Source organism: Adiantum capillus-veneris, chromosome 11, assembly GCF_014529385.1.
Source record: "Adiantum capillus-veneris isolate H3 chromosome 11, ASM1452938v2, whole genome shotgun sequence".
NCBI lineage: Eukaryota > Viridiplantae > Streptophyta > Polypodiopsida > Polypodiales > Pteridaceae > Adiantum > Adiantum capillus-veneris.
In genome coordinates this window covers 18611529-18628817 of record NC_140941.1, presented here as the reverse complement: position 1 = coordinate 18628817, position 17289 = coordinate 18611529, and the positions used below count along the sequence as shown (strand labels likewise).

Genomic DNA, 17289 nt, shown 5'->3' with positions numbered 1-17289 from the left:
ATTTTCACGGACAAGAATCAGGGGCAACTTTAGAAGCCTCGGGGGCGGAGGCCCCCGACACATTCCTTTTTCGCCAGAATATTCCTTTTCGCCGGAATATTATGGCTGGACGGCGGCCGGAAAGTGGTCGGAAAACAACCGATCGGTTGGCCGGTGGCCGATAGTCAATGGCCAATGGCCGGTGGCCGAATTCAAAAGCGGACTTGTCTTCTCAAGGGCGGCCACACATGGGCAGATTGGAGGGTCCGATTTGGACTTATTCGCACAAGGGCAACCCTTTTGGCCTATAAAAGGAGGCCATTTCTACACACATTGCATAGTGTGAAGTTGATGCAACAAGGTGAGGGTGAGGTGGTGAGACTGAAGCAAGGCAGGAGCTCCATTAAGGGTATAATCCCTTTGTAAACTACTTCTTGTTTTGAAGTACTAAAGCCATTGAGTGGCTGCTTTCCCGTGGACGTAGCCCACATTGGGTGAACCACGTATATCGTGTGTACTCTCTCTCTCTCTCTCTCTCTCTCTCTCTCTCTCTCTCTCTCTCTCTCTCTCTCTCTCTCTCTCTCTCTCTCTCTCTCTCTCTCTCTACTCTACAATCTCGTGTATATAAATCTGTCTCTCTCCATTAATTAATCTACTCATTTATCTATTTAGCTACATCTTATTTCCTAACAAGAAGAATGTGTAAACCCCACTCCATACAACACCTCCTCAACGAGGGTGCGAGGGTGGGAAAGAACAAGAGGTAAATAACCATTCTCCTCTGTCAGAAAAGATTCAACAAAAGTGGCATCATCCACTACATTGGCCAAAAAGCCATCCCATATGCACTCGTCAAGAGTCGCATTCTCTCTCAATGCTTCGCTCCAAGCAATATCCTCAAGGGAAATGCCCTCGTTTTCATCCACTCCATCGCTCAAATGGGCTAAAAACTCATCCCAAATTTTGTAAAAGCCTAAAGGCTCACCAACATCATCATCAATATTCAAGGTCTAGGTAGCAATAGACTTCAAAATAACCCCTTTTTTGGAATCCCCCCGCCTAGATATGAATGCATCCCAGATGGCCGCGAGGAAGGAAACCAGCCTAAAAATCAAATACAAGCAAAAAGAAAAAACTAGCTCCATCTCTGAGAATTGTAGGTACTTCACTCAAGCGAGAACGCTAGAAGCTGGGTCCCACCGGGCGTTCCACTGATGGATATTTTTCTGTGCCTGGGCCATGGAGGAGGACCAGACAAGAAAAACCAAGCAAAGACAAAAAGACAAGCCCCCAACCCAAGCCCACCAACAAGGAACTATGGCTGGAGATGTGCTGCTAAAATCTGCTACCAAGGAATGTGCGATGCAGTCTCGGTGCCAGATTGTATCAATGATTATCCACGAGCATGATCACTTAATAGTTCAGCAAAAAGGAAGAGAGAGAATGTTGATTTTAGTTTGAAAGAGAGAGACGCAAATTGAGATGAGAACAAGATATTGTGAAATTATTGAGCAATTTGAATAGTGAAAATATTGTTTTTACAGCAAGTTTTACAAAACTTATCTTTGACTTCAAAACCTTTTGTCGATGCAACTTTGTAGGCTTCCACTTTGGTTGAAGGTATCAGGGCTTACACCCTATAGAGCAGCGCGATGACAAATTGACTCGTTTCTCTCTCTCTCTCTCTCTCTCTCTCTCTCTCTCTCTCTCTCTCTCTCTCTCTCTCTCTCTCTCTCTCTCTCTCTCTCTCTCTCTCTCTCTCTCTCTCTCTCTCTCTCTCTCTCTCTCTCTCTCTCACACACACACACACACACACACACACACACACACACACACACACACACACACACACACACACACAACAGCCTCATGGAAAACTCACTCACTCTCTCTCAACAGTAGCCCCGAACAGGCGTCCCAAGCATCCTCTTTCTCTCTTTTGGTAGCAACCATTTTTTGAATCCAAAGGCTTCGAAGAAAGAAAGCATCTCTCACTCTCTCTTTTGGTAGCAACCATTTTTTGAGCCATCTCATCTTTCTCTTTCACTCGACCTCTAGAGTGTTCTCTTCTCTCTCGTCATCATCTGGCAGCAATCCTCTCTCCCCTTGATTTCGGTAGCCTAGAGAGCCTCGCCTGCCCTCTCTTTGGTTACCCACACCAAGAGATCTCTCTCTCCTCACTCGTTCAATCCTCAGCAGGGCTGAGTACACTCTCTCTCTTGCTTCGCAACAGGGCATCACCCTCTCGCTCTTTGATTATGCCATCTCATCTTTCTCTTTCACTCACGACCTGTAGAGTGTTCTCTTCTCTCTCGTCATCATCTGGCAGCAATCCTCTCTCCCCTTGATTTCGGTAGCCTAGAGAGCCTCGCCTGCCCTCTCTTTGGTTACCCACACCAAGAGATCTCTCTCTCCTCACTCGTTCAATCCTCAGCAGGGCTGAGTACACTCTCTCTCTTGCTTCGCAACAGGGCATCACCCTCTCGCTCTTTGATTATGTGGCTGCTGTGTTTGCTTACCATACAGACAATGTTCACAGAATTCAAAATCATTAAATGAAAAGCCAGGCAAATAACTAGAACGAGACAAGATTTCCATTCCCTTCTTGGACATATGTCCTAACCGGCTATGCCACAAAGAAACGTTCGGCTGCTCGGTTACATTGATTACATTTTTAGAGACATTTGATACATAAATCATGTAAAGTCCTCTAGACTTTACTCCATGTGCTATTGTCATAGAACCCTTGGATATCTTCCACATGTTCTGTCCAAAAGTGGTGACGTAGCCAGCATCATCAAGTAAACCTGTGCTGATCAAGCTCTTTGTAATTGCGGGAACATGTCTCACATTCTTCAGCGTGAAAGAAGAGCCATTCTGAAACTTCAATTGAACATCTCCAACACCTAAGATCTCACATGTCTGCCCATTGCCTAGCCGAACATGATCTTTAGTGGTCACATAAGAGGTAAACCACTCCTTGTTTGGAGACACATGAAGTGATGCCCCTGAGTCTACAATCCAGTCACTCAGTGCATTTCCATCAGATGCTGTAAGAAGAGCTGAGTCCATTGTATTCTTCAAGAAGTAGATGTCTCCTAACACTAGACTGTCATCCTCTGCAACAGTGTTTGTCACATTTATTTCTTGAATCTTCACTAAGGACTTGTTCTTCTCATCATGGTCTTCAGCTTTCTCTTTGCCTTTTTCTGCTTTCCATTCTCTGCAGTCTCTTTTCATGTGACCCTTCTTGCCACAATGGTAGCATTCTATGTCACTCTTGCCTTTAGCATTGCGGGACTTGCTACGAGACTGATTCCTCTTTCCACCTTTGTACTTTTCTTTGGTCCTTTCCCTGACAACTAAGGCTGTTCCTTTGCCTTTGTCCATTGTCTTTCTATTGGTTTCTTCAGTAAGCAGACTTCCTTCTACACATGCTATGTTCAAACCATCTGGAGGTGCAGAATTACTCAAAGCTGTGCGAAAAGTGTCCCAACTTTCCGGCAATGTGATCAACTGGAACATAGCTCTAACAGGTTCATCAAACTTGACACCTTGAGCTGACAACTGACTATAGATTGTGTTGAATTCATTCAGATGATCAGACATAGGTGTCCCTTCTTTCATCTTCAAGTCAACAAGCTTCTTAAGCCAGTATACATGTGAAGCTGCACTCTGCTTCTCATTAAGATCACTCAGCTCTAACCATGCTTGATAAGCCGACATCTCGTCTGCTACATTGAAGTAAACGCTTTCTGCCAAAGTCAGCATAATGGTAGAAAGTGCCAATTCATCCATTTCGCTCCATTCATCTTCCTCCATATCTTCTGGTTTTATCCCCTTGAGCTTTATAGGTTTTATCTGCTTCTTTTGTACCAACACGTGCCAAATCTGCTTCTTCCACAATGGGAAATTGGTTCCATCCAGCTTCTTGATATTGTAAAGAGCAGTGTCCTGTGATCCAGCCATAGCTACGCTTCACAGTAGTTTACTTTCCTGGGAAAAATTCCGCAGAGTTTCCCCTGTAAACTGACCTCTGAACCAATATCAACCTGTCAAATGAACCAAGAAAGCTTCAGATTTTGCAAAAATTTTGGCAGAGTCTCCTTTGTAAAATGGCTCTGGTGTACTAAAAACAAACCAAAAAACAGCTCAAAAAACCACTGTCTCTCTAACACTGTAAGTTGTGGGTAAACCTGTCCTGCACCTGTACTGTCTCTGACTGTCCTGTCACTGTCCTGTAAGCATAGACTGCAACAATGCCTCAACGGCAGTAAAGCAAAGATGCAATCCCACTTGTCTAACTCACAGTCAATACATCCTAGCTGCCTATCTAAGGGTGCTCGAGGGATCGCTCCAAGACCTGTATCACCGAAAGGATCTCAACATTCGAGAATCCCCCAGCTCAATAAAACCTCACTCGACCCTCAACAAAGGCTGCAGTAAATCTGACAGTACATAGACTTCCCACAAAGTCATACATCCACAAATTTCCCACTGTATATTGTAACCGCTACGGCGGTTGTTTGCTGCGTGACTCACAGCCAGCAAACCCTCAACAGACATACATCATCTCTGACAATACATCCCATGTGGAAGTACCTGCAATGTCAGGATGAAATTTGGAATATCAAGCAGCAAACACAAGCTACCTAATGAACTAGTGGATGTCGCCTACAGTCTGTGTGTAGATGCGCCCGTGTCGTATGTGACACGCCTCCAAGAACTGTGAGCCGTCCTTCGATGTGTAGACAGCCACAAATCAACACTCTGGGAGTGTCGATATCCTCAGCACCTGCAGTCGTAGGCCAAAAACCCCAAATTTGCAGAGTCGGATCTGCACCCGCTGAGACCACGTAGTCGAGAATGGCTTGCGCAGAACTTTGTCGAAGCCGAACGGTGACCGAGATGACCTCAGAATGAAATTCTGAGCACACCAAGTCCTACGGGTCCTCCCACAAGATTTGGGGCCGTGTCTTTGCCTGTCGAATTTCACTCCAATTTGAGCTGGTGGCTCTAGCCTCCTGCAGTGCTGCCCCAAGCCTCGATCTGAGCTCTGATACCAGTTGAAGGAGTACGAGCGGAAGTGCGACGCGAGAGAGAGTGCGAGAAGAAGAGCACGACGATATGGTGAACTCGCTCTACTATAATGTGTAGAGCATAGTGAGTTCTTATTAGGTTTTTACAAAAGAATATGTGTACATACCTAGCGGCCCGCCCACTTACCTGGGCGACCACATTGGGCTTTATACCCCAACATACGTCGCCTCGCTGCCTTGCGAGCTGTGATTCCTTCTTAGCCCATATCTTTTAACCACCATAAGCACGAGCATTATTTCTCACCAGGTAATCCATTCATCTTATTCAACTTTGCATTCCATGGTCATGGACCCAGCCCAAGCCACTCACCAAACGAAACAACTCGAATGAAATGCAGGCTAGCGCTCACGAAAACCTGCATTCTCGCAATATGGTTCATGCAGAAACCACCAAAAATTCTGCCACCCTTTTCATTACATCGTCCGGTTGTAGTGATCTGGTCTCTGGCTATTCTCATGCGTTGTCGGGGGATTTGTATTCAAAAGGTGAGCCGGGAAGGCACCGAGCCCCTAGCTGTGAGAGGTGCGAGGAGAGGAGTTGCAGTAGACACAATTAACTGAAATGGAGCTTAAAACAGACAATCTTCCTTAAACCAAATAAGCAACAATATCCCTATTTTAATCAAATTACAAGAATTATCATGCTTTAATCTAGGTGCTAATAAAAATTAACTGCCTTGTACCGCCTTCCGCTTCTTCCCGCCATGGCTTAGGAGCTTCAACTTCAGATGGCCTTGGTTAGTCCAATTCGATTTAAGGTTGTTGGCTTAGTTCCGGATTGAACAGGCTTGGAGATTATGGCTTAGAGATTATAGTAATCCGAGCTTAATCTTGGCTAATGAGAGATTAGGCTCGGCTTATGATATTAGGCTTAGGCCTGGCTTTGGCTTGGCAGAAGAGCTTAAGAGATCCCAGCTTATACTTGGCTTATCTTAAGAAATTAAGAAATCGGGCTTAAGTTTGGTTAATGAGAGCTTAGGCTTGGCTTATGAGGTTAGTCTTAGGCCTCAAGAGGAATAGAGATGCTTAGTTTCGAGATCTTTGGATTAGGATGGCTTAAGGCGATTGAGATTAGGCTCAGCTTAAGGAATCTGAAATTAGGCTTGATCTAAGAGAGATTAAAGAGCTTAGGCTTTCTTCCTCGGAGAGAGGCTCCATGAGAAGAGGAGATAATTTCCAAAAAAATGAGAGAGAGCTCTTGCGAGCCGCATCTTTTCCTTTTAAAAATTGCATGCGCCTAGTTTCTTGCTAAAAGGGGCCTACCCATTAGCGATGTCGCTAATGGGTACCCCCCCGATGACATGGCAAGCGGGTTCCGGAGTAGCACGAAAAGCATCGCAAGTGGCTCGGAGCGGCATCGCCCCTGCTATAGCTGAGGATTTTACGTTTCTTCACCGGCGTCATCCGATGACTTCCCCGGCCTGCACGAACGATTTTTCTGATGCGCAGTTGCAGCCCGTTGCCCTCGCTATCGCCTCCTTGTTTTTTCATTTGCTTACACATCACTTAAGTCTTCATTTACCCCATTAGGCGGGCTATGCTTGGGCGGCCTGCATTTTTTAAAGCTCTTGGGCAGCCGGGTGGTATGCCTTTGGGCACCATTTGAAGGGCATCACTTTTGGCATGCATAGCGGCCAATCAATTTGGACTTGAGTAGGCGGCCATGCCCCTTTTAGGTCGGCCATAGCTTATTTAAGGGCACCACCTTTGGCATACATGCTGCCTAAAGCATCCCCAAGCACAACATCTTTCTTCAGTAGCCCCCGTCGAGCAACCTCATCATGAAATCTGCTGCTCGTATCAAGAGACGACCTCGAGCACTTCTTATACTGCGTTCAAAACCCTGGCTACTGCTAAAAATTCCAAAATGGCACACTGATCGAGCGGACTGGATTGGTACGAAACCGGCCACCGGTGAATCTTTATAGGCCAATATCTTGGCGACCAGGACTCTAATCACTGATCTGAGAAAGCATTTCAATTCTGTCACCTTAGCTGCAGTTGCCCAATCCGGTATGGATCTACAATCGATTTGAACTTAAAACTGCCATAACTTCTTCATCGTAGCTCCAATCGACTAGCCGTAAAGACAAGCCGATAGAGCACATCAAGCACTGCAATCCTAGGTCACAATATCCCATCCATTCCCACTTCAAGCATAACACTTTTTAGCATCATTAAGACATGTTTTGGCCCTTAGAGCCCCATCTGGCACACTTTTAGCTTATAAATTGGCTTGTTAGCAAGCCCTTATAACTACTAAATAATCATGCAAGATTCAAATACACGTGATTGGCATTCCTTTGCCCATTTTCTTTTCATGGGAGCGGAGCGGCACGACATCCACCCCCTCTAAACCTGCAGAGCCTCCGGTCTGTGCCAATTGCACTTAATCTACACCTACTATAGGTACCTTTAGCTCTTTTTCATCATCAAACTCACGCAACTGGTAAACATATGGAAAATAACCTAAGGCTTACACCCTATCATCAATGTTTTAGCTTGATCTGTCCATCAAAATCTCTGAACCGTATCTGTCGTATCTTCAAAGCATTCAATTATGGAAAACATGTTTAGTGAACCCCGCCAGACTCAAGTGCTCGAGTTAATGATGCACACGGTTTGACCATTAAGCTCGCTTTAAGGAACCCTGTCAAGCTCAAGTATGCCTTACTCTGTCTGCACACAGAATGGCCGTCAAGTCCTTTACCTCAAGTTCTTATAGCAGAACCAACCAAAAGATACTTCATCAATTGTCCAACGATGTCAACTGGAAGCTAGCCATGTAAGCTTATTGATCATATAACCAAAACACTTCTGTCTTACCATACATCCAGAAACAAATCTACTCCCAAGTAACCTGCTCTACAGGAAAATAAATGATATCTTTGAATCTGCAAGTTGCTCTTCAATAGCTCCCAGGATCAAATGGGATAATAAGAAATTGCTCCAATAGTGGTGCAACATAATATCCATATGAGCATACATATTCTGAATCAATCAACTTCAAGCATTTCTGCTCCAAATATGCTATTCCAGGATCTAACAGAAAGAAACCACAATGTAGACCCAAAAATACCCATCCATAGTGAACCTGCTTTTGAAGATCTTTCGAATCACTTGGATCAAATACCATTAAGATCACATAGCATTGATGGCCTCTGCAATATACTAGAGCTTCACCTAAAGCATAGTGCAGCAGCCACATCTCATAAACTTTCGGTAACTTAAGGTCGTTACCAGTAAAAATTAAAGAATTCTGACTCCCTTTTACTGGTAGCCAGGACATCATTGACATAAGAATTACTAGGAATAATATCCAAATACAGCCACATTTGGCACATTGTCTAAAGAAATGAAAAACCTTGTGCACTTTATGTAGTATCAAGGATGATTTAGCATCATCACCCCCTCTAGCTTCATAGCCATTACAAAAAACCTTAGGACTTTCTGGACCTGTATCATCAGAGAGATTTTTACCTGGTTCTTGAGTTTGATAATGGAGAATAGCTTTATCCTGAAGATCTTCATCCATAGAATCCTTGGGAAAATCACCCTTGGAAGTCTCAACATTCATCAAAGCTATAGGAGTTGGCTCCTCTTGCAGCCCGTATATAAGCATAGATGTAAAATCCATGTCAATATCCTGTTCACAATCAGCATGTTCTAGGAAATCTTCAATATCGTCCTCTGCTTCCTCATCTGCATCCATGCTAAGCCATTATAACTTTGAAAAGATTCATCAGGCACCCCTTCTGAAGGGGTACATGCATCACAAATCTTTCCTATATTGCTATAACCTTCTCCTTTAGATTGGGCCAAAAACCCATCAATTATGGAATCTGCTTTTGTGATAATAGAATCAGCAAGCATATTGATAGGAGCAACCATAGGTTCATTGGCAATATCAGGTTCATCCTGTGTTCGGTCCACAATCTCGGCCACTTCATCAGCTATTGTATATATAATCTTTATTTATGCAATCATCTGTAGTAAATTTGCTACCCTGCTCAGCTATAGTGCCGATAGATCCATTAGAAGCTTGTAGTGGCTCATCTTCTTGATAGATGTTTTGAGAGCATCCCATGCCAAGGTCAGTAGCTTGGAAAATTTTTGTTGTACAGTCTAGCTCTTCACTAGAACCATTATTCGAGGTAACTTCCATGCGAGTAATCTTTGAAAAAAAATCATATATTTGTGTTTCAGCATTAAATTCATGATTTACCTTTGCTAACTTGCTCAAAATATGGTCCTTTGAAGTTCAATCTACTACTTCCGAAGCTGTGTTTGCCTTGTCTTTACTTCTTGCAGCAATATGATCCCAAAATTGGTCATAATTAAGGAACTGCATCTGATCCCCTTCTTCTTTATAGAAAACAATCTGGCTTTGTTCATTAATCTCCTTCATTGCCAACTCAATAATCTTTGATCTTTCGTGAACAAACCCATCTGCAAAATAGTCCCACTGCGTGGGATATGTTTCGACCAGTTCTTGTACCTTATCTTTAAACTCGGAGGTTACAACTTCTTCAAGAGGTCGAAAACATCCGATCTTCTGGAATTCCTCGGCTCTTCATCTCCGCTTGATAGCATGCAAGGAGTCCATTTGGATCATGTCCTTGAAAAATTCCATAATGTTCATGTACGGCATCAAGTGCTATCTCCACTCAATCATCCATCCGCTCTTTCATCTTCATAGCTTTTACTTCTTGCAAACATCTCTGAACTAAGCCCAACATTTTTGGCATGTCTGCAGCAGCTACTAGATTTTTATCAAATCTATTGAAGTTGTAATCTTCAATAAATTGCTTCAACTCTTCTGGAAGTTCCATCCTGACCTCCCACTACAGCTCATTTTGCGTCGGGTTCACCAAGAATGTCGGGGGATTTGTATTCGAAAGGTGAACCGGGAAGGCACCGGACCCCTGGCTGTGAGAGGTGCGAGGAGAAGAGTTGTAGCAGACACAATTAACGGAAACGGAGCTTAAAACAGACAATCTTCCTTAAACCAAATAAGCAACAATATCCCTATTTTAATCAAATTACAAGAATTATCCTGGTTTAATCTAGGTGGCTAATAAAAATTAACTGCCTTGTACCGCCTTGCGCTTCTTCCCGCCATGGCTTAGGAGCTTCAACTTCAGATGGCCTTGGTTAGTCCAATTCGATTTAAGGTTGCTGGCTTAGTTCCGGATTGAACAGGCTTGGAGATTATGGCTTAGAGATTATAGTAATCCGAGCTTAAGCTTGGCTAATGAGAGATTAGGCTCGGCTTATGATATTAGGCTTAGGCCTGGCTTTGGCTTGGCAGAAGAGCTTAAGAGATCCGAGCTTATACTTGGCTTATCTTAAGAAATTAAGAAATCGGGCTTAAGTTTGGTTAATGAGAGCTTAGGCTTGGCTTATGAGGTTAGTCTTAGGCCTCAAGAGGATTAGAGATGCTTAGTTTCGAGATCTTTGGATTAGGATGGCTTAAGGCGATTGAGATTAGGCTCGGCTTAAGGAATCTGAAATTAGGCTTGATCTAAGAGAGATTAAAGAGCTTAGGCTTTCTTCCTCGGAGAGAGGCTCCATGAGAAGAGGAGATAATTTCCAAAAAAATGAGAGAGAGCTCTTGAGAGCCGCATCTTTTCCTTTTTATAGGTTGCATGAGCCTAGTTTCTTGCCAAAAGGGGCCTACCCATTAGCGATGTTGCTAATGGGTACCCCCCCCCCCCGATGACATGGTAGGCGGGTTCCGGAGTAGCACGAAAAGCGCCGCGCGCTCAAAACGGCATCGCCCCTCCTAGCTGAGGATTATATGTTTCTTCGTCGGTGTCATCCGGTGAATTCCCCAGCCTATGCGAACAATTTTTTTGATGCGCAGCTGCAGCCCGCTGCCCTCGCCATCGCCTCCTTGTTTTTTCCTTTGCTTACCACACCACTTAAGCCTTCATTTACCCCATTGGGTGGGCTATGCTTGGGCAGCCTGCATTTTGACTTGAACTTAAAACTGCCATAACTTCTTCACCATAGCTCCAATCGACTAGCCGTAAAGACAGGCCGGTAGAGCACATCAAGCACTATAGTCCTAGGTCACAATATCCCATCCGTGCCCACTTCAATCATAACACTTTTTAGCATCATTAAGACATGTTTTGGCCCTTAGAGCCCCATGTGGCACACTTTTAGCTTATAAATTGGCTTGTTAGCAAGACCTTATAACTGCTAAATAATCATGCAAGATTCAAATACACCTGATTGGCATTCCTTTGCTCATTTTCTTGTCATGGGAGCGGAGCGGCACGACAACACACTCATGTTGTGCTCCCGCTCAGTGAAGAGCCCTCTTTGACGAGGGGGAACCCATCGACCAACTGCCCTCAACATCCAGCTTAACTCTCTCTGGCCTGTTTGAAACATTAGCCCTTGACTGTCCCAGGTCTGCTCAAGCATCCCATTCAGCTGCATTCCCTCTTGGCTAGGTGTATATTTATGTATGGCATGCAAGCCAACAACTCCCCATCACACGGGCATGACCAACACCACATCCGACTTCATGTATCAGTTCTTCCTCATCATAGGCATCAACATTGCTGGGAAACATTACACCCATCTTCCTGTCCCATTTCTTCCTCTTCATATCTACTGCACACACCCAAGTCTCATAAAAACATGAGCAGAGCAACTCCATCCCCAACTAAGAAGCAAGAACAATCGAGTGATAAATGTAGAAGTCACTGTATATGAGAGTAAAATAGACGTCCTAATGCTATCTACTTTATTTTATAGAAAAACTAATGCAACACACATAAATATACAAAATCCAAATGATGGAAAGGTATCCCTCCAACATTGGAGGAGAAGCATTGGTGTCCCTCCAACATTGGAGGTGAAAAGAGTTGACCGGGGAATGGAACATTCCCTATGGTTTATAAAACTTGGGTGAGGATGGTGCCACCTCCCCACCATACTTGCATATGGTTTTTTCTTTTTTTTATGAGCACTGGCATGCGAGCACGTACTGCATTTCCTGCATCATTGAAAAACCAAACCACAATTAAGAAATTCTAATTAATAGGATTTTTCATATTGTAATTAATGCTTTCAGATCCCAAGCATGGTGATGGACAAACTCACTTAGAAAAGAAAGAGGCAAGTAGCAAAGCAATGAACAAGAACAAAGAGGTAAGAGAGTCTGACTGCAGCTGCAAGTTCGTGGACTGGAATCGACATTCTATCACGATGTTGGCAAGATCAGTGTATCGCTGCATCCAAAAACTTTACAATTTGTGCCGGTTGCGAAACTTCCACATTCTCAAAAACTCGCCTCACAAAGAAAATACTAGACAATGCCCGTGTTAGTCTAGCTAGCATGACATTCCTGAACGCTGCCGAGAAGGAAGGAGTACCGGTACATTGGTCATGTTGCTCCAGCTGCGACAGATGCGTCAGGACCAAAAGCGTAGTAGTACTGTTACCAGACTATGTCCGACGTATCCTGGAATCCAACCAACTTCACACTCAGCTCTTCAGTATAATTGACATTTCTTTAAACGTTATATGCTCTGAACGCTGTAGCATACGACGTACTTGAAAAAAGATCCTTGCTTGATGACCCTTTGATCTGTTGGACAAAAGTAGCAAATATACAACAGTTGTCAAAGCAGCTCGCGTCCTCGCGCTTATCAGACATTTTGGCCTACAACTTACTCCATAATCCAGTTATCAAGATGTATAAGACTATGGCAGAGCAACCCCACAAGAAAGCCACTTTGTGTGTGCTGCATCGGACGTTGTTACGTCAATCATAACAAGCCACTTAGAAACGGAGCCTTTTGCATTGATGGAGGAAGCAACAGTGCAATGTGAGATGAGCATTCTTAAAAACACGTACGCCACCTCAAGAAGACGAGCCTATACCAGAACAGACTCTCACGAGTTTGGCTCAGTAAAGCTCCGTGAGGGCTCAGGCCTCATTGAGTGTACGACTATCTTTAGGTACAATGGGATGCCTACTAGCCACTCAGAGGCCAAAGACGTGACAATAGAAAAAGTTGTGTTCCCTTTTTTATTCCCGTTCAGGCACGAAAACTATGAAGGAGACACCCGATTCAGTGACTACATTAGGTTGAGGACCAGCATGTTGTTCTCCTATATACCTGGTACAAGCCATACCTACTCATCATGTACCAACTCATCAGGATGAGCATCAGGATGAGGATCAGCATGTTGTTCTCCTGTATACCTTGTACAAGCCATACCTACTCATCATGTACCAACTCAAGAGAGAAATCATGATTTCCAATTCTACAAACACGACGATGTTGCAGCGTGACATAGATGCGTATAAGAGGAAGCACAAGAATGCATCCAACCACGATGCAGTAAGAAACATTATAAGATACAAACTTTTGTCAACAATGCCCGTCACTCCATCATGGCATTGAAAGAACCTCAAAGATCTCATCGCAATGGTTGACTTGTGGGGCCTACCCAATTTGTTCCTCACATTTACAGCAGACAAAGTCATAGAAAGCAGGTGGAACGAAATTACATTAATCGAAAATATCATCCGTTCATTCAATGGAAGCTACACATGGAAAGATTGTCCTATCGAGTGTGCCGTGTTGTTCCACGAGTGTCTGCACGTATTCTTGAACAACCACATTTTTGGGGGGAGCAAAGTCCTAGGCGAAATAGAGCATCATCTTTTAAGATACGAGATACAAAACCGAGGATCGCTGCATGCTCATGTGATTTTGTGGGTTTTCCGAGGCGACATTGAGTCGGTAGCAGATGAAATAGCGGCATACATACCTGACCCACAACAGCCTCCTTTGAATTTCTCAAACCATTTACATCACCTCATCACAAGAAAGAAAATTCACAAGTGCAAGTCTACCTCTGCAGGGTAATGGGCCAACACTCTACATGCAAATACGGCTTTCCATTCAGTCCTCAACTATCAACCAAGCCCGTAATGGACCCACAAACATCAAGGTGGTTGTACTATCGGCTTGGACATGAACACTGTAACGTAGTTCCCTCCACCCGACAATCTTGCTGTTGTGGGGAGCGCACATGAACATCCAACGTGTGACCAACTCATCTATATCTCACTACCTGCTAAAGTACGCAATGAAAACAAAGCCAATGGGTCCACTGCACCTATCAGAGGAGAACGCAGCAAGGCTCGACCTCAATGGATTAGACAAGGTCAAGATCCACGTAATTGCAGCATCGATAATGTCCAAGCCGATTTCAGCAACAGAGGCAGCACTAAATTGCCTGCAAATTTCGATCATCACAAGAAGCGAAGCCGTGGAATATATTGACTCATCGCCACCTTCACTAAGACAAAGATTGGTATCACAGAGCGAAACGATCGTTATGCACTCAATCGACTTGTACTGTGCAAGGCCACTATAGCTAGAGCAATACACGTTCTGCATGTACCACAAAAATTTCAAGATCGAGAATAAAACAAATCTCAGAAGAGCCAGATGTACGATGCCTACAACAACTTGGTACTATAAAATCACCGGCTCGTACGATTCATCGAATACCACCCTGGCCACCAATCGGAGGGATTCTTCTTCAACATATTGCTACAGAAGGCAACATTTAGAACCGAGTCCGATCTGATCTCGCAAGAAATCCCAATGTCTTGTTACTTTATAGAGTGCAAAATCCGACAGTTAATAAGAGACGAGGAGGACCTCGAGATGTACATCAACGAGTACACACAACGAAACATGCTTTGAAACGAGAACATGGGGCACATTGTGAACCTGATCCACCAGAAGCTCTTCCTGAACCGCGAGAACCCGATTCATTCAAGCCGTGTAGAGATAAATGATACCAAGGAAACTAGTAGGCATAACATGTTGTAGCTTCTAAAGGAGTTCGCCGATGTCCATAATGTAGCACTCACTCTTAAACAACACAAGATATTCAAAGACACATCCACTAGAACATCCGGCCTCCACATTATCACGGGCGTCCCAAGATCCGAAAAGTCATTCCTCATCAAATACATGACAACCAGGTTCGCACAACAAAACAATATTGACAACGTCAACTGGCGCAACTGCATCTCGGCTAAGCAGTGTTGCAAAAACAGTGCACTATCAATTCAAGATAACGGCGGGCTCGAATAAACACTATCCAGAATCAATAAATCCAGGGGACGAGAGATTCACATCCATCAAAGAGGCTGACGTTATCATAATGGACGAGATATCAATGCTCACAAACACAACATTCAACATGGTCCTTCACCAACTTCTCAATGTAAGCACCCTGGACCTTTCTGTCATGTATGTACAATTACACAATCGGAACACTTCAAGCATGGCATTGTCCACAAGATGACATTCTCAGTTCGACATGCAACGGTCCCAATATTCCTCAAATTTCTGCATACAATTAGACAAAGAAAGCCAACCGACCGAACAAGAGATAACAAGCACGCTTTCAGAGTGCATCATAAACGAACAAGAACTATTGGAAACTATGGACGAAGACACCACAATCATTTGCATACATCACAACGACGCTCGAAGATACAATGACATATATTGCAAAGGAGTTTTGCAAACAAACAGATAGTCCGAATAGCATTAAAAACAAATGCGGACAACGAGCCACTCTTAGAAAGTTGGGTCAATGACACCTCTTTCAATGAAATACACGTCGCTGTTGGTGCAAAGTGTATGATCACCTCAAATCTTGACTTGGAAATTGGCGCTGCAAACGATGCCACATGTAGGGTCAAGGATATATCCCATGATTGCACCGGTCTAGTAGACGCGATCAGTGTGCTCATAGACAACACAAATACCAAAATCACCATTCGGAGTACAAAACACTCCACTAGGGCATTCAACTTCAAATATTACCACAAATATACATTCCCTTTAATACTAGCATATGCAATAATGGGTCACAATTCTCAGGGTGCAACAATAGCTGAAAAGGCCATACTCAACATCAAACAAGTTTTTGCACCAGGCCTTGTGTATGTCATGTTCTCGCGAGTCACCGAAAGAAGACACATAAGGATCCTAGAGCTTCCTACACTAGACATGTTTGAGCCTATGAGAGATTTGCTTTCAGATACTTGAATATGTACAGTGATGTAAAATTGTATAGCTCCATTTTATATAAAGTTTGTCCTCACTTGTAGATCATATGATGCATTTCTTAATATCGGGTCCTGTGACTATAACTATACATGGCAATCAACAAGGTCTGTACATTCCAAAATCTATGTTCCTTGAAGATCAACAATACGTTTGAATGAATAGAAAACTCTTCTCACAACATGCTTATTCTTTATCCGCACTTGCAGCTATTTGATCTGTTCAAGAGTAATGGAACAAGCACTTCATCTGCAACAAACAACGACGGCTCATCAAACTATCCTACCTTCGGCCAGATGAGAATGGCAAATTTAGCAGGGGAGCATCCACATTCATACATAAAACCACGACCACACTACTCGCACGTTCGTAGCTACATCAACTCAATAAAGCAGATATTGAAGCAAAACAGTGACAAACAGGTCAGGTTCGCAACCGGACTACAGAAAGAAATACTCAACAAACTCGAGTTGCAATACGACAAAACAACGGGAAGACTACTTGACGGAGAGGCTCTGCAATTGCTACATATGAAGACAAAGGGCATTTCATTGTTTGCCATCGAGATGTTGCACTTTGGCTTCAACATAGAGCTCGACAAACTCCTCGACCTTGACAGGAAAAATGGTGACATGATATTAAACAAAATTAGGGTCGAGATGGGACTCGAAGAAAATGAACCAATATTGACAGACGAGCATTTCACTTGGCACTTCGATCAAGAGTTATTCAACAAATGCTTTGGAGAAACAACATACCCGTTCAGAAAAAGAAACAAAACAGCAGGTAAACATTGCATCCACTCCTTACGTATAAGAACTATTTACAACTATCTGCATTTCTAAATTAGAACACAAATAACACTTACTTATGCAGTGCAGGGATACATTGCAGAGATAAAGATCGAAATGGAGGACAATACTCAAGCAACTCAGACACAGGAGGAGACATCATCGGAGATGCTAGCATCAAAGAGGGAGCGCGACAGACAAGGAAATCAACTACATAGTCTACTTGATAACCTGCACAAAAATGGAAGGAGATACATAGGCGTGAGAAAGAACTACGACGCGAGGAGAAAGGCA

General features: G+C 43.6%; 1 protein-coding gene across 1 annotated transcript; it reads left to right on the top strand.

The window, feature by feature from the left end:
• Positions 1–16296: 16296 nt before the first annotated feature.
• Positions 16297–17213, top strand: LOC147446950 (uncharacterized). The gene is made up of 3 exons (XM_086524220.1): positions 16297–16311; positions 16414–16990; positions 17086–17213. Exons 1-3 carry the CDS (start codon positions 16297–16299, stop codon positions 17211–17213), a joined length of 720 nt encoding a protein of 239 aa, XP_086380346.1.
• The last annotated feature ends 76 nt before the right edge of the window (positions 17214–17289 follow it).